Raw genomic sequence first — 25,451 nt, forward strand, 5'->3', positions numbered from 1 at the left:
AGGAGCCCACTCTCAACAACTGTTCTACTACTGTGAGGTACTGATTTAAATAAAGATTTAAATCAACAACCTGAAGTAGTCTATGACTATGGAAGCGCATGTGTGTCAAAAAAATAATGATACACATGCGCTTCCTAGGTAGCGTATGTGTGTCAAAAATTTTTTTGATACACATGCGCTAGCAGGTTTATCATGTAAATCATTATGTGGCCCATGTGTGTCATTTTTGTAAAATTGCTGTAAAATCTCTATTCAATATTCTAATCGCTATCTTGATCTATTTATATATGTATTTTATCCTTATCTCTATTTTATCTTTAAACTCCTCTCCGCCGATCGCCTCCCGTGTGAAACGAGCGCGCCTGCACGCTGCAGTGGCGCGAAAGCACATGGTTAGGTTAAAGCGCGTGTACTGTTGCTGCACAGGCTATAATGTTAACTGACAATGTCAATTCATCGCAGCTCGGCAAGGCACAGTAGCACATTTCACCGAATTAGCGTTGCAAGAAGAATAATCAATAATTGAATGCGCGGCGCGGCACAGTAACGGATCGTGCTACAAGCTATAATATTTATAAACATACTCATTGGACAATGGAGCTATGGAGGAATGAAGCTGCCTGCTGCGCGTAGCATGACAGCTACCAAGAATTGCATATTGAAGCGTGTACGCCGATGCATGACAGGCAAGCTCCTGTGTCCTGGTTTCGTGCGCGAAGATCGAAATGCAATTATTCGTGTATCAAGCCAACTGCCAAGTGCCAACAATGTGTTTATTGTTAGAAATGATAATGGACTAACCCGTTTCGGGATACTTCGTAGCAACTAGCAAGCTTGCTGCGCATCGATCTAATAATGCTTCTGATCTCGTTGTAAGGCCACCTTGTTTGTCGTTAGATATAGGCAAAATGCACCCAGCACCCCTGTGCCCTGCGGACCTCGCTGAGCTGCTATGCAAAGCGAAAAAGCAAAGACTCAATGGATGGTTATATTAGTGGTTACCCATACCGTAATGGGTGCTACATGCCTAGCATGAAATATTTACTTACTTACTTGCACTTAATTTTTGTATTATATTTATATGTTCATAATCATATAAATTCGGCGGAATGACAGGCTTGAGGCTGAGTAAACTTCGCATCGAAAAATCCAAACGAGTAACATCCGTCAACTAATAGTTATATGTAATAATTGAAAACAAACTTTGCTTGTTTACCTGAAATTAGAATTTTATACAATTAATGTAAGATTGAAGTCGTGTTTTTACCAATTTCCCTACACCATCCGGTAAATTAATTACCCTCAGCCCTTCGTTGTGCCTGTGGGCTGCGCGGTCGTATCGTAGCTTTCGCCACGGTATCCGTATAGCGGGGGCGAAATGAATTACAAATGAGGATCGCGACGCGTGACTTGTAAGTTTATAACCTACCAGGACGCGCGCCGAGTTGGACTCGTCGACGGTCCTGATTAATATTTGAAGCAAATATTTTACGACTACAAGTATCAGTGATACTATCACCCGTTAAAGAAAGGATTGGAAATTGAACTCGCCGCGCCGGTATGTCGACAGATGATGCTTGTCTAAATTTTTTCGAAGTAACACGAAAAACTTTCTTTTCAAAGCGAAATGTTTGTGTTACTGGGCGGCGCTCAGCCTGTGCCTTTTCAATGTCATTCCGCAACCCACAACCGTTTATCATTTACGAACGAATAAAAAACAACGTCAATATTTTACATGTCACAGCACACAGTAAGCTGGCAGTACGGCCCAGTTAATAAATTGTGCATCGCGCCGATCAAGAAAAAAACATTATTTGATGCGCTGATCAGTCTTCTAAGACTAATAATATAAAACATCGTTTCTTTTGTCCGTAATTGCCTGTACTGCGTGAAAATTACAAAATAATTACAGCACATTTACAAAATAAGAATAATAAAAAAGGAAACGTGTTTTCTCGTTTATAATTCATAATTATTTTTAGAATAACGCTTTAGTGTTAATGCAATCATAGTGGTCAGCTAGTGACATGGCTATGACGCCTTTTTCTTACATGGTTTAGGTTATGACATGGTTATGACATGGTTATGACATGGTTATGACATGGTTATGACATGGTTATTGGTTATGACATGGTTATGACATGGTTATGACATGGTTATTGGCTATGACATGGTTATAACCAAAACTCCTTCAGACCAATTTTGAACCATTATGAGCACTTTCAGGATACAATTCATTTCCGTTCATTTCCGTTCATTTCCGTTCATTTTATGAACCTGGGTCATTTTGTGCGACTTTTGAGGCCTAGTTTATGACACTATCTATCATAGAAAACCGAATTAGGGGTTCCCAGCCCTTACGTAATAAGTCTCAAATTTAAATGACACACATGCGCCACCTATTGATTTACATGATAAACCTGATAGCGCATGTGTGTCAAAAACAAAAGTGACAGACATGTGCTACCAGGTTTATCATGTAAATCAATAGGTGGCGCATGTGTGTCATTTCAATTTGAGACTTATTACGTAAGGGCTGGGAACCCCCAATTCGGTTTTATATGATAGATAGTGTCATGAGCTAGGCCTAAAGAGTCGCATCGAAAGTCGCACAAAATGACCCAGGTTCATAGAATGAACGGAAATGAACGGAAATGAACGGAAATGAACGGAAATGAATTGTATCCCAAAATTGCTCATAATGGTTCAAAATTGGTCTGAAGAGTTTGGTTGGCCCTAGGACCACCCTATGACATGGTTATGACATGGTTATGACATGGTTATGACATTGTTATGACATGGTTATGACATGGTTATGACATGGTTATGACATGGTTATGACATGGTTATGACATGGTTATGACATGGTTATGACATGGTTATGACATGGTTATGACATGGTTATGACATGGTTATTGGTTATGACATGGTTACAACCAAAACTCCTTCAGTCCAATTTTGAACCATTATGAGCACTTTCATGATACAATTCATTTCCGTTCATTTCCGTTCATTCTATGAACCTGGGTCATTTTTTGCGACTTTCGATGACCTCTAGGCCTAGCTTATGACACTATCTATCATAGAAAACCGAATTGGGGGTTCCCAGCCCTTACGTAATAAGTCTCAAATTTAAATGACACACATGCGCCACCTATTGATTTACATGATAAACCTGATAGCGCATGTGTGTCAAAAACAAAAGTGACAGACATGCGCTACCAGGTTTATCATGTAAATCAATAGGTGGCGCATGTGTGTCATTTAAATTTGAGACTTATTACGTAAGGGCTGGGAACCCCCAATTCGGTTTTCTATGATAGATAGTGTCATAAAGTAGGCTTCGAAAGTCGCACAAAATGACCCAGGTTCATAGAATGAACGGAAATGAACGGAAATGAATTGTATCCTGAAAGTGCTCATAATGGTTCAAAATTGGTCTGAAGGAGTTTTGGTTGTAACCATGTCATAGCCAATAACCATGTCATCACCATGTCATAACCATGTCATAACCATGTCATAACCATGTCATAACCATGTCATAACCATGTCATAACCATGTCATAACCATGTCATAACCATGTCATAACCATGTCATAACATGTCATAACCATGTCATAGGGTGGTCCTAGGGCCAACCAAACTCTTCAGACCAATTTTGAACCATTATGAGCAATTTTGGGATACAATTCATTTCCGTTCATTTCCGTTCATTTCCGTTCATTCTATGAACCTGGGTTATTATGTGCGACTTTCGATGACCTCTAGGCCTAGCTTTCGATGACCTCTAGGCCTAGTTTATGACAATATCTATCATAGAAAACCGAATTTGGGGTTCCCAGCCCTTACGTAATAAGTCTCAAATTTAAATGACACACATGCGCCACCTATTGATTTACTTGATAAACCTGGTAGCGCATGTCTGTCACTTTTGTTTTTGACACACATGCGCTATCAGGTTTATCATGTAAATCAATAGGTGGCGCATGTGTGTCATTTAAATTTGAGACTTATTACGTAAGGGCTGGGAACCCCCAATTCGGTTTTCTATGATAGATAGTGTCATAAGCTATGCCTAGAGGTCATCGAAAGTCGCAAAAAATGACCCAGGTCACAGGTTCATAGACTGAACGGAAATGAACGGAAATGAATTGTATCATGAAAGTGCTCATAATGGTTCAAAATTGGACTGAAGGAGTTTCGGTTGTAACCATGTCATAACCAATAACCATGTCATAACCATGTCATAACCATGTCATAACCATGTCATAACCATGTCATAACCATGTCATAACCATGTCATAACCATGTCATAACAATGTCATAACCATGTCATAACCATGTCATAACCATGTCATAGGGTGGTCCAAGGGCCAACCAAACTCTTCAGACCAATTTTGAACCATTATGAGCAATTTTGGGATATAATTCATTTCCGTTCATTTCCGTTCATTTCCGTTCATTCTATGAACCTGGGTCATTTTGTGCGACTTTCGATGATCTCTAGGCCTAGCTCATGACACTATCTATCATATAAAACCGAATTGGGGGTTCCCAGCCCTTACGTAATAAGTCTCAAATTGAAATGACACACATGCGCCACCTATTGATTTACATGATAAACCTGGTAGCACATGTCTGTCACTTTTGTTTTTGACACACATGCGCTATCAGGTTTATCATGTAAATCAATAGGTGGCGCATGTGTGTCATTTAAATTTGAGACTTATTACGTAAGGGCTGGGAACCCCTAATTCGGTTTTCTATGATAGATAGTGTCATAAACTAGGCCTCAAAAGTCGCACAAAATGACCCAGGTTCATAAAATGAACGGAAATGAACGGAAATGAACGGAAATGAATTGTATCCTGAAAGTGCTCATAATGGTTCAAAATTGGTCTGAAGGAGTTTTGGTTATAACCATGTCATAGCCAATAACCATGTCATAACCATGTCATAACCATGTCATAACCAATAACCATGTCATAACCATGTCATAACCATGTCATAACCATGTCATAACCATGTCATAACCTAAACCATGTAAGAAAAAGGCGTCATAGCCATGTCACTAGCTGACCACTATGATTGCATTAACACTAAAGCGTTATTCTAAAAATAATTATGAATTATAAACGAGAAAACACGTTTCCTTTTTTATTATTCTTATTTTGTAAATGTGCTGTAATTATTTTGTAATTTTCACGCAGTACAGGCAATTACGGACAAAAGAAACGATGTTTTATATTATTAGTCTTAGAAGACTGATCAGCGCATCAAATAATGTTTTTTTCTTGATCGGCGCGATGCACAATTTATTAACTGGGCCGTACTGCCAGCTTACTGTGTGCTGTGACATGTAAAATATTGACGTTGTTTTTTATTCGTTCGTAAATGATAAACGGTTGTGGGTTGCGGAATGACATTGAAAAGGCACAGGCTGAGCGCCGCCCAGTAACACAAACATTTCGCTTTGAAAAGAAAGTTTTTCGTGTTACTTCGAAAAAATTTAGACAAGCATCATCTGTCGACATACCGGCGCGGCGAGTTCAATTTCCAATCCTTTCTTTAACGGGTGATAGTATCACTGATACTTGTAGTCGTAAAATATTTGCTTCAAATATTAATCAGGACCGTCGACGAGTCCAACTCGGCGCGCGTCCTGGTAGGTTATAAACTTACAAGTCACGCGTCGCGATCCTCATTTGTAATTCATTTCGCCCCCGCTATACGGATACCGTGGCGAAAGCTACGATACGACCGCGCAGCCCACAGGCACAACGAAGGGCTGAGGGTAATTAATTTACCGGATGGTGTAGGGAAATTGGTAAAAACACGGCTTCAATCTTACATTAATTGTATAAAATTCTAATTTCAGGTAAACAAGCAAAGTTTGTTTTCAATTATTACATATAACTATTAGTTGACGGATGTTACTCGTTTGGATTTTTCGATGCGAAGTTTACTCAGCCTCAAGCCTGTCATTCCGCCGAATTTATATGATTATGAACATATAAATATAATACAAAAATTAAGTGCAAGTAAGTAAGTAAATATTTCATGCTAGGCATGTAGCACCCATTACGGTATGGGTAACCACTAATATAACCATCCATTGAGTCTTTGCTTTTTCGCTTTGCATAGCAGCTCAGCGAGGTCCGCAGGGCACAGGGGTGCTGGGTGCATTTTGCCTATATCTAACGACAAACAAGGTGGCCTTACAACGAGATCAGAAGCATTATTAGATCGATGCGCAGCAAGCTTGCTAGTTGCTACGAAGTATCCCGAAACGGGTTAGTCCATTATCATTTCTAACAATAAACACATTGTTGGCACTTGGCAGTTGGCTTGATACACGAATAATTGCATTTCGATCTTCGCGCACGAAACCAGGACACAGGAGCTTGCCTGTCATGCGTCGGCGTACACGCTTCAATATGCAATTCTTGGTAGCTGTCATGCTACGCGCAGCAGGCAGCTTCATTCCTCCATAGCTCCATTGTCCAATGAGTATGTTTATAAATATTATAGCTTGTAGCACGATCCGTTACTGTGCCGCGCCGCGCATTCAATTATTGATTATTCTTCTTGCAACGCTAATTCGGTGAAATGTGCTACTGGGCCTTGCCGAGCTGCGATGAATTGACATTGCATTGTCAGTTAACATTATAGCCTGTGCAGCAACAGTACACGCGCTTTAACCTAACCATGTGCTTTCGCGCCACTGCAGCGTGCAGGCGCGCTCGTTTCACACGGGAGGCGATCGGCGGAGAGGAGTTTAAAGATAAAATAGAGATAAGGATAAAATACATATATAAATAGATCAAGATAGCGATTAGAATATTGAATAGAGATTTTACAGCAATTTTACAAAAATGACACACATGGGCCACATAATGATTTACATAATAAACCTGCTAGCGCATGTGTATCAAACAAATTTTTGACACACATACGCTACCTAGGAAGCGCATGTGTATCATTATTTTTTTTGACACACATGCGCTTCCATACTATGACCGTAAATGCAATGATCAGATAAACTTTCCAGATTTAGGAAAAATATATATTTATACCTTGTTTTAAAAACATTTCCTTGCGTTTGAGATGTAGTAAGCAAAATACAATTTTTTTGTTGTAAAACTTTTTCAAGCTGTTGCTTTTTTACTGCACTTCATAGTTCAAAACCTAATTAGGCTTCGGATGATGAAACAAAGTAAAAACTCCCTGGTTTGTACGAGTTTCAAGCGACTTAAGGTTACTGAAAACGAGATCAAAGTTTACAAGCAGACTTGAAAGTTGCACAAAGTTTTGGTACTTGTCAGCGATACAATCAATCAGGCTCATAAATTTCCTTAATCGCTTACTTGAAATTAAAAAGGAAGTGTCAGAACAAACTACAGTCACCCTCACAAAAAGTAGTAAACACAGAAACAATGTTTGATCTATTCGAAGGAAGAAAACACACAAAACAAAGCCAGATTTCAGCCATTTCAGACCTCAATTTTAACCCCCTCTGATCCCTTCTTTGAGCCATATTCCATATAGAAATTGTGCAGAAATTATACTTGGCTTTTCCAAACCGGTTTCGCCTAGATTGGCTTGCGAAATTCGTGGCTGATCTATAAACAGACTGATAAAGAGACTTATAGATTCTGTACAATAAAGAGCGAAAATTCTATCCCAGGACTAGTTTTAACTGAATTTTAGTTAGTGCAAATAAGTGCAATAAAAACATCCTATAAAATATATTATTTATTTAAATATATCAAGGGACGAATGACGTAACTTAATCAGCTAATCTGGTTATAAATTAGTCTGGGCACTGTAGCAAACAGGTCCGATGATTAATGTGCTGCCATTCATTAGACCAATTCAATATTGGTAACAGTACGGGTGAACTACCTGGCCATGACCAGGGTGGTTATAGGCTGGTGGAGTACTGCGTTCTAAAATGTTGAAGAGATACATTTGAATATTACAAATGTTCTGATAATTTCCAGTTCAGATAATTTCTAGCTCGAAGCAGATAATGGCAAATAATGGCAAGTAAAGATGTATACTGACTAAGAACTAAGCAGAATACTTGATAAAATTCTAAGTCAACGATTACAAGTTGCATTGATTAAATCATTCTGAAATAACAGACAATCAAGAATCAAGACGGACGATAATATTGTTGATGTAAATTAGGGTGTGCAGTGTATAATGTGGACTGATAAATAGACACTAATTATGACCCCACAGCTCTATTCAAATACAAGAACCAGGAAATTCTTTCACCTTATCGCAGATACAGATTATACGATAAGGACTGTGATGTATAATCAACACTTAAACGGATGTTCTATACATTATACTGCATCTACAGTTTTAATGACTCTAAAAATATCTAATAGAAATAAAGTATTAGAATCACCTCACATCAATTGATTTGCAGGATGTAATTACGTATCAAACGCGCTCGCGGCGGAATATTCTAGACACATAAGTACAAGACCCATAGGCGGAAAACACATTAATATCGCATGCACTAGGTATCAGTACAAAGCAAATTCAGCGCGGCACACAGCATTCACTGTGTCATAAATGTGAAACGCGAGATTCTAATTTCACGTATTGTATCTTTAATATCTGAAATACTAACTTATCGAGAGCTATATATAGCTTGGACATTATAAACATAAATAAGTTCGACATGTCTAGTTTTGCTTTGGTGAGATTTATAACTAACGTTTGATCAAATTCTGCTTTCCCGGCCAAATTTGGCTCCAAAGAAAGTGTGATAAAACATTAATCACATGCCTTCTCATGCGATATCAACATTTTCAAAACTCGGCAAGCCTCGTGATTGAAAATGTCGATATAACCCTCGGCAAGCCTCGGGAAATATCGAAACTTTCGCTAACTCGGCAAGCCTCGTGGGCGAAAGTTTTGATATCGCATGAGAAGGCATGTGATAAATGTATAATATCCAGCTATATACTGGTAGTGTTAGATAAGCATCTTGTACATTTCTACTCAAATGATGTCTTCAAAATTACAGTACTACCAAGCCGGTGAAATCCATTATCAAGTTAACTGTTTTGTATCATTTATAGTGAGCGGCATGAGGATTAAAAGAGTTTCCTGTTTGGAAGACAGACCAGAGCTAACATACTAACATAATATTATGTATAAACATTTCATGAACTTTCTGTTATTATTGGTACGACTTAAAGTTGTGTGAGTACATGGGAATACCTAGTGTATACTGTATAACTAGTGCAAACTTAGTGCAAACCTACTGCCTAGTGCACACCGGATACAGTTCTTACCAAGTACGTGGTTAGGTTACACTAGTAGTTAATAGTTATAACTAAAACTATAATGACGTGTACACTGAGTGGGCGGTGTTCCTACTCACTTTATCTTAGACCTACAGCTACAGTACACTCTACACAGACCTACACAGGTCTACACAGACATTGACTTAGTTAACAAATACTAGATAGTACATTATATAGAAACACTTACAAGTTAACCACAACCTATTTACAGGCCTTATATAATATATATGTACATAAGTACGCCTACATGGTGACGATTATTATCCATTTAAACGTATTTACATTCCTTGTGAGATGCTGACATGATATTATTGATATAACAGCACTTTGTTCAGCACTTTGTTCACGTGTAGAACCAATATTGGTGCTAACTTAGTATGCTTTGTTTGCGTAGCAGTTGTTTAATTAGTAAGAACTGTATTTCCAGCTCATGTAGGATTGTAAGGCACGTAGTATTAACCACGTATTTACCTTAACAAAGCACTTCACTACTTTCCTTTTATTTCTAAATGGCTCGTGACAGTAGGCTGTTGCACGCGAATATCTGCCACAATTAATTTAAATAAAGATAGTATCGTTAATAGGATTAACTATTTATGCGCGCAGACTGGCACCAATAACACTTCACACAACAAACTTTAAAATGTAATCTAAATTATTTAATGCGTTTTCTACAGATTTCAGGCTATGTCCTATGACGTATATCATATTATGATGCAATTTACTGACTGACATTGTTTATTATAGTAAAGATCGATCATTAATAATTCATACCATCTGACATAATTGTGGAAAAATGATCAAATCTACATTATCATGAACATTGAACAATGAACATTGAATTTGAACATAATCATAAATATGATGCATCATATATATAATATATATATATGATATAATTACCATTGCATTCAATGAACCTAAAAGAGAATGCAGTCAGCCACACGCTACAAGACAAAATAGTATGTGTTGTGATCACAATCAGTGCAAAGTCAGCGTCAGCTGTTATTGGTGAGACATAGCACGTACAGAATCATTCTGAGTTTAACAAGAATTTACTTTTTTATTTAAAATTGTAAGCTTTATACTTTTAAAGTGAATATTTAGATTATACGAGACATTTTACACCAGATCGTATAATATGCACAGGAGAGATACTATGTACTAACCGACTGATATAAATGCTGTAGCTCTAATTCCTAAAACAAAGGTTCGGTTATCAATACGCTAGCATGGTCTTTAACAGCTGAAGAGTAACAAGCACAGCACACCAGCTAGAATGCTAGATGGCGGCATGATGAATGGTAGATTAACTGAAGGTTTAAGTAATAGTGGGAAGTTAAGCTTACCTTCACGCTCCATGTAGTCGAAGCTGGCTTCTTTGGTGAAGAAGTTAGCGTGTCTTATGATAGACCGCACGAAGAACCTGCACAGGGGAAATGTTACTTCAGTGTTAATAGTTAAGCTGTGTATGGAGCTAATTGATCGTGAGAATTGTTGACTCTTGGAGGGCTGGAGGGTGAAAAATGTAAAAAATTCAATAGAATAAATTGTCCAGTTCAAAAGCTGAGAATTTAAAAAGCAAATATACCTGCTATCAGTAACGGTAGATCCTGAGGAGGATTTGGCAGTGCCGTAGTACATGTGAAGGATGTGGTTATTGGTCTGGAGGAGTCTGATGTTGAAGTTCTTCATTCTGTGTATCTCCAGCTGGAACGCTGAAAGAAATGTGAAAGTTATTTGGGAGGTTTGAACTAGAGTGCAAACTGCAAATCCTGAGTAAAATGATAATAGTTGAGTAATATGTTCCCCATTATTTAAGTGACCGATGGGTTGATCAGTTGCAATATTGCAGTGATCAGTGCCTCTACTTATACTTCAATAACAAAAATAACATCAAGTAATATAAATAGTATTAATCAGGGTGTCCAGGTGATTTTGAAAATGAAATCTAGGAAATCGGATGTCCCTGGACACCCTACGGGTATATGGCCCCCAGAATATAGGTCGTTTTTTGAGCACTTAGAAACAGGTGTTAAAACTACTTCTAAGCATGTTTAGGGCTGTAAATATGTACATAATAACCCTTTAAATGTTTCTTGGGTAGTTGAAAATAATTATTAGGTTTTTAAGTGTACTTTTTTTTCACCTGTAAAAATACCATTTTTTAACAGGGCCCCCAGAATATAGGTCCAAACATCTGTTCCTAAGTTGTTCTAAAATTGTCACAGACAGTTATATGCAGTCAGAATATGTTGCTGAGACTGTATTGATGATGCCAATGGCTCCAGATACTAAATTGAAATGGTTTAGAGTATACTTAATAGCAAAAAATCAAAAACTACGGCCCCCAGAATATAGGTATGCAAAAATCGTCCTCAAATACTCCACCTTCATACATTTTGATGATGCCATCTCTTCAGCATATGTTCTTTAACTGTTTCTCATCACTACCCCACATTCCTTAATGCTCAGGGTGACAGAGAAAATGCAGAATCTTGGTCGCTATTTTTTTTAAAAAACCTATATTCTGGGGGCCATATACCCGTGATGAGTAAAATCTTTAATTTTACTTGTTTAAAAGCTTTCATGCACTCATTTAGTAGGGATCTTAACTAAATACTTTAATAAGATTGAAGGAGTGTCCCTAGATATGATTGAGGGGGGCTGTTTTTATCTGTATCAATACAATGTGCACCTCAATGACTGTAAATCAGACATTTTTGGCCGCCAATTTTTTTAAAGGCCTAACTCAAAATTCTGTCCCAAAACTTAAGGTCATGAGACAATTCTACGTTGATTCTGAAAATTTCATGTGAAAATATTGAAACCCTATTGAGTTCTATTGTTTTGAGCGAAGTCAGTTTGAGATATGGGCGATTTTGTTAATTTTTTGCGATTATTTGAACACAGAATCCACAGTTAGGTAGATATTGAGCTGATAATCATAGAGAATGTGTAATATATGCATATACTTTCCATATAAAGTTGGTTTCATTCAAAAATATTAATATTTGACCAATTTATGGACCAAAATCGATCAAATTTGGTGCGTATGCCCAAATATGGGCATATGGTTTTTGTTTTTATCCCATAACTCGGCCAATTTTTATCCAATTTTGATAAAACTTGATATGTGGGTTCAGGAGACTAGTAGCTACAAGTAGAGCATCCCAAAGCATGGTTTTGGGCATGTTCAGGGTTTTTGACCAACCTATATTCTGGGGGTCGTATAGACCTATATTCTGGGGGCCCGTAAAATTGTGGTGGCCATAACTTTTTTCCAAATTGTCAGTTTGCAGATGTCTCGATGAAAAGATAGCTTAAAATAATACTTATACTCATACCAGTAGTCTTAATGGCATGTGTTGGACAGATTTTTGTCATGACAATTTTTCGCCATATTTACCCCTCTAGAAAATGACAACATCGTTTAAATTTTTCGCTGTCATGACCAAATATACCAAAATACCTCATGTAGGTCCAAAATTTTTATCCAGAAACATAAGTTACATGTTTTACTCCAACCTAGCAGTAACAGATCCCATTAGTATCGCTTATCTTGGTTAGAAATGTATCCACTAACATGACCTATATTTTGGGGGCCACCTATATTCTGGGGGCCATATACCCGTATAATTACTACCAATATCCAAATATCTCGTTACGATAAATTCCTGTAAAACTGCACTTATATCTGCGCTATTTATCTTATGTAATATGTTTGTAACTAAAACTTATAAAATTTGCATCGCCGCATCTCACACTTTTAAAGTTAGAATGCATGTTACGCTAGCGGCAGCAACTTTAATGCACAATTTAATGGTTGAACTATCCCGAAATTAAGTGAATATAATGTTATCATAACTTATCTGACGACATTTTTAAATATTTATTCTTGGAAAATATTATGCAGCTCAGTAATGTTTGGTCCAAATGCTGTCGTTGCTTCTTTAATTAATACAGTTTGATGACAGCAATAATACTATCTAGAACATTCATTTTATTTTTAGTGAGCCAACATGTGCTAAAATTAACTAAATATAAAAACTAATAACTTGCCACTCCTAAAAGTAATAACTTCACTGTCACAGTAGAGATTCCCAGAAAATACCGACCACAAAACAGGTACATACCTAGAGCGGGCTCCAAATGTCGGTAGATGCTGTCCTCAGCCCAGTTGAGCCTGTGCCGGAATGTGTAGAAGAAGGGATAACTTCCTTTTTGAAGGCCAGGAATGTAACTCTTCTTATGTTGTGTTCCACTAGTTCGCTCTGGATACGGAAACAATTATTAGATATGTTAGTGTATCACACTGTTTAATTAATACATGTGATTATAATAAAACAAATATTTAATAAAACAAATATTTATTTTTACGGCACAATCAAACAATATCAATAATAAATATATCAGGGGAGGTTTGAAGAGGTTTCAAGTGCCGAAGGCCACTGCTTATCTTTAGGATTTGAGAGTGACCTGTGCTTGAAACCCCCTCAACCATCCACTACGTCAATATACTTGTTATATAAACTATATAGAAAAATATAACAATCTAAAATTACTTATTGGTTTAGTTTGGTGACATAGGAGAGCCCAGTTGAGTTTTAGTTTAGGTTTAAGTTTTAAGTTATAGTTTAAAAGGTTAGCCATGTTTCATGGCAGAGAGAGATATCATGTGTGCAGAGCCGTACCGGATTTAGAATTTGAGATATAATATAAATTAGTTACCATGTATTAGGGTCATCTCGATTTTGGAGGGATAGCAAGTGCTTTTTAAAGTTAGATTTAATAACACCTGACGAGGCTGACAAGTCTGAATTCTTGGAAGAACCCGGGATTATTATCCCATCTACATTAGCATCACATATTTCGAATACATAGGGGCTGAGGTCATTCCAAATTTTCGTAGAGGTGTACAAAAAGTTCTGTTGGGAGATATCCAACCTCAGTAATGGGACAATCAGACGAAGTTTTTCATTTCTAGGACAGAACTTGAAAAGATCTTTAATCGACTGGGGGACATCAAATTTAAGAATTTTGAATAGTTCCATAAATGTATGGTACATGTGCAGATTCTCCAGGTTCATAATTTTCTGCTCAGTGAATAGCGGTTTAGTGTGTTCAAGACAGTAGTTCTTGCTAGCCATATGTTCGTTATAAGTTCTTGAACGTGCACAGGTTAAATAGTATTCCTTATGATCAAAATTGGGAATGTTACCAAATAGCAGTCTTATACATCGTTTTTGAATTGCAAAGATTTTATTCAGCTTATGTTTAGGGATCCCACCCCAGCAACTTATACAATAGCTAAGATGTGACATAAAAAGAGCATTGTATAGTTTCAAATATTCAGATTTGGGAATGAATTTGCAAATTCTCTTAATCGATACAATACTGGAGTTCAGCTTTAAAGATAAATGATTAAGATGTGGTTCCCAGCTTAGCTGTTCGTCTATTATCACCCCAAGAAACTTTGTACATTGAACTTTTTCTAGCTTTTTGCCATCTATTAAAATCGTTAGATTCCTGTTAAAGGGCCGTGTTCTGGCACAGGTCTGTGTTGCTCTTGACAAACCTGGCTGAAAATGCATGTAACAACTTTTCCCTGCATTTATATGTAACTTGTTAGACTCCATATAGTTACTGACCTGTTTCATTACATGATTAGCTTTTTCAAAAGCTTCCTGTGCTGAACTACCTATCACAAAAATATTTGTATCATCAGCAAACAGGACGAATTCAGCCAAGCTTGAGGAGCTCACAATATCATTTATATAAATCAGAAATAGTAGAGGTCCTAACACTGACCCCTGGGGTACACCATACTCAACTGAACACTTGTCCGATTTTTCAGTTTGAAAAGAAGTTACTTGGCTACGGTTTGTTAGATAGCTAGCAAGAGTTTTTAGTGCAATACCTCTTACTCCATAGTGTTCAAGTTTATGCAGGAGTTTATCGTGCTCAATTGTGTCAAATGCTTTACTTAGATCAATAAATATTCCAATTACATGATTTTTCTGTTCAATCTCATTAAGTATTTTATTGACAGAATAGTTTACGGCATGAGATGTTGAGTGTTGTTTTCTAAAACCAAATTGTCGATCATAAATCACGTTCATAGCACTGAGGTAATTATATAACCTATTATAAATTATTTTTTCAAGTATTTTTCCAAATATCGGTAATGTAGAAACAGGTCTATAGTTATCAAGGCATCGTGAGTCTCCTTTTTTATAGATTGGTGTAATAGAGCCCGTTTTAAGCTTGTTTGGAAAGACCCCATTGTCCAAGAACCAATTAAAGAATCTAGAGATATGACCAGACAGATAATTTACACTCTTTTTTAAGACTTTAACAGAGATATCACTTGCCTTCCCATTTTCAAGGCTACCAATAATTTTACTTATCTCTTCCTCGTCACAGGGGCTGAGAAAAAAAGAGTTCACTATTCTTTCTCTGCCCTTGAGGTATTGCTTAAACTTCTTTTTATTGAAATTGCCATCAGTTACCGTACGAGATGGTACAGAAGATTGAACTTTTGAATTAAGAGTACGAGCAATAGACGAGAAGTAGATGTTAAATCCGTTAGCAATCTCACGGCGTTCAGTTACAATTCTACCATTAATTAAGAATGATGCTTTTATATCTTTTTTAGATTTACCCCTGAGTTCGTTAATCAATTCCCAGGTTTTTTTAATATTTCCTTTAGCAAGTTCAAATTTTTTCCCATAGTGGGCTTTTTTCGCAGATTTTATAGCTTTGTTTAGGATAGAACGATACTCCTTATACTTGAGATATAAAGTTTCCTCACCTAATGGGTTGATTTTTGTACACGAAGCCTTCCATCGCTTGTAGTGAAAGCCTTTAGTAAACACAGATTTAATTAACGCAGAAGTGATCCATGGATTCATCAATCTATTGCGTTTTGATTGAAAACCAGCAGTAGAGTCCACTTTGAAATTCAGTTCGATTTTTTCATGGACAGTTTCGACAAATTTTTCAAAACCTTCCTCATCATACGAAAAGTTCGATTGGTAGATATCCCTTCCGATATCATTAAGGAAGCTTTCTATATTAGACTCACAGTAATCATACTTAGGTTTAAGTTTGGCATCATTTGGACTCTCTTTAGTATTACACGATATGAAACAGAAGATGGGGTTATGATGGGAAATCTTGGATTCAAGAATTCCAGATCCTAAGACACGCTCAGTAGAGTTCACTAAAATATTATCTATTAAGCTTTCGTTGCAACCCGGCTTGGCATGGGTGGCAATCGATATCAAAGGGATTAAATTGTTACTGTAGATAGTTTGTTCAAATTCGGCTATGTTTCGTCCCTGGGCCAAAAGATCAACATTGAAGTCACCTGTCAAGGCTACATTATTAGACGGTAGGAATTTCATCAAAACATCAAGCTCAGCAAGTGCATCTAGAATATCACCACTAGGGGGCCTGTAAACAACACCAGCAATCTGTGGAACCTCTGTGTTAGTGATCTCAACAAAAAGTGTTTCAAGATTGTCAGAGCATTTACATAGCTTTTCGATTCGGCTGTATTGGTACTTATTGTCAATATATACACCAAGGCCACTACCTTTCTTTTTCCCATCAGTTTTGGAGTTGTACTCACTGCTGTAACCATCAATTTTGTATAGATCTTTATTTTCCTCATCAATGTTTGTTTCAGCTAGCGCAATAACTGCAAATTTCTCATCATATTGACTCATATCAGTAATAAAGCTGTCAAAGTTAGATGCGTTCCCATCAATGTTGTTAAACACAATAGATATGAACGGCTTGTTATGGTTAAGTATGTTTTTTGACAGCCGGTTGAAATTTGTCATGTTATAAGACCTACAGTCTTTTAGAATGTTTGAAATAGTCTCCATATCTTCGTCTCTTTCTACAGTGTTGGGATCATATTTGTCATAAATAATTGAGTTGAAAGGATTGTACCTTTGGGATTTGAAGGCGAAACATTGACTGCAGTGCCACATTTGTTTAACATGGTCAAATTTAAAGCTCTGTTCAGAACATTTGGCATGATATATTGTATCGCAACACTCACATATTATGACTTTATGATGGCTTAGTACATTGCTATCACAACCTGGACATCTCTCTCTTGTAATATTAAAGTTTATTGAGGTCATATCGGTAAGATATCACTCCTACTACCCCTACTTAGGGCACTCCTATAGTCACCATTTCCACCTTTAAATCTTTCCGTGGACTGACTTCCACCACGTTGTACAATACATCGTTTTATATTCATGCAAAATATTTTCAGGCCTTCTCTTCCGAGATGTACAACATCATTGACCAATGGTGTTCCATCACGTGAGAATCTACCATACTTAGAAGGCATGCATCCGTTAACAGAACCTAGTACAGAGTTATCTATAATAAACATGTTTTTCCTATTATAAACCATGTCAACAATCAAACTGTTTAACTCCCCTATACGTGAGTTAACAAACTGTGATTTAGTGGGCAAGAGTAGACTAATATGAACTTTACTATTAGGATAAAATTGCTGAATTTCACTACATTTCTTCTTAAGCTTAGCAATAAGTGTTCTAGTAGATGGTCTGTTGTTATTGTCCCGAATATCATTGATTCCCGTGTGTATAACAATGTTCCGATAAGGGCCTATGTCTTTCGGAGAAGGAATATCATCAATTTTAGCAGCCCACATTCGCTTACCAGGAACCCATTTTCCGAGAGTTCCAACATCTTTACCAAATTGAATGTATTTAGTGTTTGAGTCCCCAATTAAAACTGTGCTATTTTTGTAGTAAGGCGCAATATGCCTAAAGGTAAAGCTGTACCTCACAGAATTTGTCTCATCAGATTCCTCTTCATCTTCTTCATTAGCGAGGGGTTCAATACCATGATTCCAGATTTCCTGGGACAACCTGGACATCACGTACACACTTCCATCTTTGAGCTTTAAGGACTTTTCAGTCGACTTATGCGTGAACTTTATTGTGCGTTCTTCACCAAGAGACACAGTGACTATTATTGATTCAGGGTCAATAAGTACCTCATTGTCACAGTGCTGAGGGATATGGCTACTGTTGCCTGTATATCTTGTTACAAGGCAAGAGTTCAGCCAGCTCTTCCTATTGGGGAGAGAGGGACGCACACAGTCCAAAAGATCTTGTATTTCTACTGGAGTTTCCTTTGCCTGATGATATGCTCCTGTATACCAGTATCCATGTTCACCAAAGTAGATGACATCCCTGCTGCCACCAACCGAAGAAAAATCTGCACTACTGTCCTCCAGCAGCTTTATAAGTTCGCTGTGAAGCTCAACAGGCACTATATCTTCCTGATAAGTTATATAAGGGTCACATGCAGGGTCTATAGAAATTTGAGATGCAGTAAAGTGAGGAGAAGTAGTGTTAGGGGTCATAACGATAGAGTTGTCGTTGGGTAGTTCACCTTCATCAAATTTCTGTGTGGACGTTGAGGGACAAACATGATCATTGATCTTTTCCAATTGCACTTTGATCTGAGTCATCAGGTTATCAACATGGTCGAAAGTACTACTGTTAGTCGAAGGTTGCTCTGTAATAGGAATACTTTTGAGAGAGTCCTTCAGGTCATCAATCTCCTGTTTGAGAGAATAACTGGTTGTCTCAAGAGCTGAGCCACTCTCCTTTACTTTCGTAAGTACATCCTTGATAACAGCTATGTCTTCAGTGATGTCTTCAATTCCAGTTACTAATCGTTCTGTTTTTTTGGAGTGTTCTTTGAAACCGCCCTCCTTGAGTATGAGGTGTTTGATATGCTCGTTGAAGAACTCTATGGTTGTTGTACTATCTTTGAGGTCCTCATTACATTTGGATATCTTAGCAATGTTGCTAAAGAATTCTGTTAAGGCTTTGGATTTATCCTCCTCCTTCAATCTTCTTGTGTAAGGAAAGATAAAGCAGTCCGGGCACTTCCAGGAAGTGCTGAGCTTCTTTAGAGAGGTTACTGTGAGGCCAGCCAGGTTAACACAGTTAGAATGGAAGGTCTGCCTACAATTAACACATAAGATTGTCACGGGGTTCTTAGACTCTACCAAGCAGGGACACTTGGAGAGTAGCGTGGCTGGGATCGATGCTGGTTCGTTGCTCTCTACATCTACAAAGTCTCCATCAGATGTTAGATCTGCATCTGGCTCTGTGTTCCTATTATGTATTCTGCTAGTGACTTTTCGGCTTAAAACAGGGCTTGAAATTGGGGTGGATCCAGCTGACTTGCAGTGAGATTATTTGATAGAACATGTATAAATCAAGCTGTCTGTACATCTGAATTGAGTTGAATACACTGAGGCTAGGTCGTGGCCCGCGATAGACACATAGCACTATAGCAGTGGATAGTACAATTTCAAATTAAAATATGGTCGCAACTTGACGATCTTGACCACGTTAATTTATCAAATCTCATTTGAGCCGAGAGCAGTTTGTTTTAATTTTCTTGACTTTGATCACTAATTATTATGGCTGTAGAACGCAGAAATTCGGCTGACATGTACAGGAAGTGTGAGGAAGCCGCCAAATCAGCCAACTGATAATTAATTGCCCCCAATTTTTATTATATTTTTATTCTGCCGTGGTTCCACACTTGATGTTCATTCTTATTTGCTTTCTATTTTGAATTGTTTTACCTTTAATTATGTCGTTCGTACGAATGCGCGATTTGCTAAAATATTATTATATTGGACTATCAGTGCTATCCGAACCCTCACTCCCCAATCTAATGTTTGTACCATTATCCACCGACGTTGACCCTCTATATTGTTGAATCGTTCTACATGAAATTGACAACAAGTCGTCACAACCGATCTGAGCTGACGCAGTGACGCAGGTCTACTCACTAAGACCAATTTCATCAGGTCACAATAAACTGTCAGATACTATTATCTCTACGGGCGTTGATTCAACCCTCTCGTTACTCTACTAATACTCTCTTATCTTGGAGCCTATGTTATTAGAAAGCCGTGCTCGACCGTCGGGTAAAAAAAACGGCAAACCAATCAGACAATCACCACAGTAGTTTATATTTATATTTGTTGAGAAGACCCGCCTCACGGCTTCGCCACACCCACCTCTTTGCTCTTTATGAACGCAGCACAGAGTTTGTTGTCATGATCCTGGTCGAGCTCGTAGTTAGTAGGATGTTGTATCACCACGTTTACAATGTGGATTGGCTCCGAGGGTTTCTCCTCTCGTATGGTGTTCAGTTCTCCGCTGGAGAGACCGTTAGCCATGTGGTTGGATTGGTTCTGCTGGCCAGTAGTGTACTCCGCGTACCGTCTCATCAGAGAGTCGAAGTTGTCAGCTAGGTGCTCGTAAGAGGAGAAGGCAGCCATTACTCCCAGTCTGAACGGAGAGTAGTTGTTAAGGTTTGGAAAGTGAAGGGTTAGCCGGTAACCACGTAGGATGCGTAATTTTGTAGTTTTCAGAATTTTAATAAGTTAGGAAACAGGGTTACACTTATCGCCTAATACATTAATTTGGAGAGGTTACAATGTTACAATGCTGTTTGTATGAAGGGCCAGGGCCGGGCTGGCATGCATTAGCATGGAGCGGCCACGTTAGTTGTTTCGAGTTCGGGTCTTATTAGTATATTAACAGTCGTTCCATTGTTGCGACCCTAGTAAAGTAGTAAACCTTCAAAGCTTCAGCAAATCAGTAAATTACAAAGTTCTCATTACCGGTGTCCTCCTCTTTACAGTACCGATGTGTACAGTACTGTTATACTACACAAACACACACACACATACACGTTTAGTCTCACAGTGTCACAGTGTAACTAAAAGGAGAGGTACAGGTGTAACACTGTTACTTTTTAGTGTCACAAAAAGGAAGTGGCTTGTTTACCTTACGTAATGCCCACAGCAAATCATCACGTGTTTGAACGAGAGTGTCAGGGCAAGTGGGTCTGTCACGTACACTTTTGTCTCAGATAACGGACTTGTCGGAGTTCTAAAATCAATGTCACAATTTGTTACAGTTTGTTACAGTTGGTTGAACAGTCAAATTGTTACTTTGTCAATGAATTTCACTATTCGTTGTCAGTGAGTTTCACGATTCCTGGTCCCAGTATTTTTTGATGTCGTTTATTTCAATTATAGGCCATAACTAGAATTTTTAGATTGTTACTTCTGTCAAAAGCCATTTTATCATCGACGTCGAACAGATATCGGAATTGGTTGAAATACAACAATAAACACAAACAGTGCCCGATTCGCATCCCACTAAACGGTCAACTTGGCAATGTTCCAACTATTTACCTCTCATGCTGGCCTCCCACCTCCTGAATTCTCCCAAAGTTAGCCAGATCCTCCGAGATGCTCATAATTTTCGGCATAGTTCCGGACCTCTTCATGGAGTGATTTGAAACAGCGGATTTAGCCATCATAGCGTTGGGATGAGAAGTAGGCAGATAGAACTTCCACTCGACCATGGGGGTACCATCAGGGAGCCCCAGCTGAGCTACGTTAGTTATCGTATAGGCAATGTAGGAGCGCCTCATGTACACCTGGGGGAGGTTTGGGAGTGGAACTGGGGTTGAGATAAGAGTGTTATCTTGTTCAACCGAATTATAGATACGTCAGATATGAGTGTTAGTACGAGGGCGGTCCTAATTGGGTAATGTGTGGTTGCCTGGAAAACGTCACTGTGAGTTCCGAGTATCGGTCTCCACCGTTTCAAATTTCATGCAACAGTAAATCTTAATGATACGGCACGGGGGAATTTCAAGAATTCACACAGCAAAGTTCCTATAAACGTTACCTCCAGAGCAGCTTGTTTAACGAAAGTGTTGGTGTGGTAGAAAAGACAGGGCAGAACATCAAACATCATGATACTTGTAGTGATGAGCTGGTGATATTTAGCTTGGCAGATGTGGTCCTCAGTGTTTGCTGCAGCCAGGAAGATACTCTCGATCTGATTATATCTCATTTCGTAGGAGGGCTGGTGAGCTGTGATGAGGAACTGTCTGGCTTTCAGTGACACCTGGGGTGGGGAGGCGATTAGTTAGATAATCTCAATAATACCACAGGTGTGATGTCGTTTAGAGCTGGAATCAATTTAGTACCAGGATGATTATTTGGCAAGCGACACCTGCAGACTTGAGATGTTAAAATCAGGTACTGAGCAAACCGTGCTGAATGTCACGGTTTTACCTGAGCTCTTACGTTTTATCGACTTGTAGCTGGTTTGATCATGATGTTATTGGAAGATTGCCGTAATAAATAAAGATAGGTAGCATAAGTTCTATCAGAGATTACTAGCTAATCAAGTCAGCTGTTCGAGCGAATAAGTTTCGGTTATATTAATTCATGGTTCGTCGCAATATTCTGCAATTCAATACTAGATGTACCGTCAAGATTGGAACCGCTAACTTAACTTACTATTACTTATAGCGGGCATATTATGTTCGGCTGGCCATGCACCAGGGCAAATTACCATATAAACCATTTCTTTATTCTCAGTCTTTATGGTCTGGATGATTCATCTAGATGTTCATATTTTCTGATGTCAACGTTTCGATGTTACTGACTGTGATCACTGATCATATTCATTATTCATGTTCTAAAAAGATTTAAATCGAAATTTCAAAACGTAAAAAGGTAAATTTGAGGCAAGATTAGTGTATGAATTATTGATTCAAATCATCAAATTCAAACTCCTGCGTCAAAATCGTAACAAAATTAGTTCAATAAATAAAGTGAATGACAATTAGACGAATAGTTTGTCGCCTAGAATACTTGATACATTCTATTTTTTAAAGAAGAGTGTCCCTATTCCTCTAGAAAAGATTGTATGATTTTGATTCTTTTGATAATGAATTAAATATGTTGCATACGATTTTTGACTAAGCAAGTTGTTTAATTTAATGATTTAAAAAAATGAATAAATTATACACTAATCTAACAGCAGATTTATATTTTTACGTTATAGGCAGCTACATCGAAAAGTTTACGATCTACCTTTCACTAAAAATAACAATACGTGATTTCTGGAAATTTCAAACACTCAACAATAATGTTAATGCATGCTAAAATTAATGCAAAGAAAATAAAATACAGTTAGGCCTCGGTTCGTGGACGCGAGTTGTTTTGAAATAAATATGAAAGATTTTCGCTTGTTATGTTGCGACGCAGTAGTTAATTTAGCCGCAGTATGCAACACAGGTCACCATACAAAAACTTCTTATTAATCTTCAGCAGGTTCATCATTCATCAAATAAACACGGTCATATTTAATACCGATCTTTGATTAATTTGCAAAACTACTGGACCAGTTTTACGGAGATATAATTATAAACGTTTGTCTGTTCATGATAATAAATATCAGCACCTTCTAGTAGTATCAAAACAGATGGGGTCCGGTGACCAATGACCATCGCGTCGTTCATAATAATCGTTTTCAGGGATAATGTTGGGCACTTAAGGTCGTAAATGGTCGTTCATTTTCGGTTTTTTACAGTTCATTATAATATCTAAATTTCATTTAAATCGCATTTTTGTTTTGACACAGCGATGTCGTTGTCTACAAGTACAAGTCATACATATTACTTAAGTGCCGCTATTTTCCTAACAATAATTATATGAAAAATTCACGTTTATTTATAATTAATTTTACCTGATGGTATTCGGGGCCGGCTAGATTAGCCAGATCCTCCAGGATGGACTTCAGTTCGTCCGTCAGTATTGAGAGTTTGTTGCCGTTTTTAGTGACCTCCTCCAGCAGCTCCAGTACCAGCTGGTTCTTGTTCTCCAGGTTGGCGTGGGAGAATATCACCTGACAATATATTCATTGCAATGATACATATTATATTAACAGAGAGAGAGAGAGAGATAGAGAGAGAGAGAGAGAGAGAGAGAGAGAGAGAGAGAGAGAGAGAGAGAGAGAGAGAGAGAGAGAGAGAGAGAGAGAGAGAGAGAGAGAGAGACAGAGACAGAGAGAGAGAGACAGAGACAGAGATAGAGAGACAGAGAGAGAGAGAGACAGAGACAGAGACAGAGACAGAGACAGAGACAGAGAGAGAGAGAGAGAGAGAGAGAGAGAGAGAGAGAGAGAGAGAGAGAGAGAGAGAGAGAGAGAGAGAGAGAGAGAGAGAGAGAGTGAGAGAGAGAGAGAGAGAGAGAGAGAGAGAGAGAGAGAGAGAGAGAGAGAGAGAGAGAGAGAGAGAGAGAGAGAGAGAGAGAGAGAGAGAGAGAGAGACAGAGAGACAGAGACAGAGACAGAGAGACAGAGAGACAGAGAGAGAGAGAGACAGAGAGACAGAGAGACAGAGAGAGAGAGAGAGACAGAGAGAGAGAGAGAGAGAAAGAGAGAGAGAGAGAGAGATACATATTAACGTAGTCAGAGCTCAGGGATTACTGGTGGGACAATACCTTACAAGACATATTGGGGGGGGTGTCATGTCCGTCTATGTCCGCCTATGTCCTGTCCTTTTTGGATTCTATGAGACAACGGACGTGTTTTTTGGGACATTGGCGGACACGGACGGACATTGGCGGACTCGGACGGACATTGGCGGACTCGGACGGACTTGGATGGACATTGGTGGACATTAGCGGACATTGGTGGACATTAGCGGACAAACATTTTGAGGACTGAAGAGTACTGAGGAGGATGGCTGAGAAGGATGGCTGAGGAGGATGGCTGAGGAGGATGACTGAGGAGGATGACTGAGAGGGAGGAGAAGGATCAGGAAGACCCAGGAGGAGGAGGAGGAGGAGGACCCAGAAGGAGGACCTAGGAGGAGGAGGAGGAGAACTGAGGAGGATGACTGAGGAGGAGGAGGATGGCTGAGGAGGATGACTGAGAGGGAGGAGGAGGAGGAAGAGGAGGAAGAGGACTGAGGAGGAGGAGGAGAAGGACTGAGGAGGAGAAGGAGGACCCAGGAGGAGGAGGACCCAGGAGGAGGACCCAGGAGGAGGACCCAGGAAAAGGTCCCAGGAGGAGGAGGAGGACTGGGGAGGAGGAGAACTGTTGAGGACTGATGAGGAGGACTGAGGACGGGGAGGAAGAGTAGGAGGAGGACTGAGGAGGGGAGGAGGAAGAGGACTGGGGAGGATGGCTGAGAAGGATGGCTGAGGAGGATGGC

The 25,451-nt window shown here is 38.6% G+C and overlaps 1 protein-coding gene across 1 annotated transcript in view; it reads right to left on the bottom strand.

Annotated features, from left to right (window-relative positions):
* Positions 1–25,451, bottom strand: part of LOC134815752 (acetyl-CoA carboxylase-like) — a 59,906-nt gene that overhangs the window by 10,028 nt on the left and 24,427 nt on the right. Inside the window, 8 exon segments of the mRNA XM_063824330.1 lie at positions 10,679–10,755; positions 10,921–11,047; positions 13,466–13,558; positions 13,561–13,603; positions 20,437–20,710; positions 21,625–21,872; positions 22,127–22,348; positions 23,981–24,139. Coding sequence (XP_063680400.1) covers positions 10,679–10,755; positions 10,921–11,047; positions 13,466–13,558; positions 13,561–13,603; positions 20,437–20,710; positions 21,625–21,872; positions 22,127–22,348; positions 23,981–24,139 — 1,243 coding nt within the window.

The sequence above is a fragment of the Bolinopsis microptera genome, chromosome 5 (genome assembly GCF_026151205.1).
Source record: "Bolinopsis microptera isolate Bmic1 chromosome 5, MBARI_Bmic_1.0, whole genome shotgun sequence".
In the NCBI taxonomy this organism is placed as follows: Eukaryota; Metazoa; Ctenophora; class Tentaculata; order Lobata; family Bolinopsidae; genus Bolinopsis; species Bolinopsis microptera.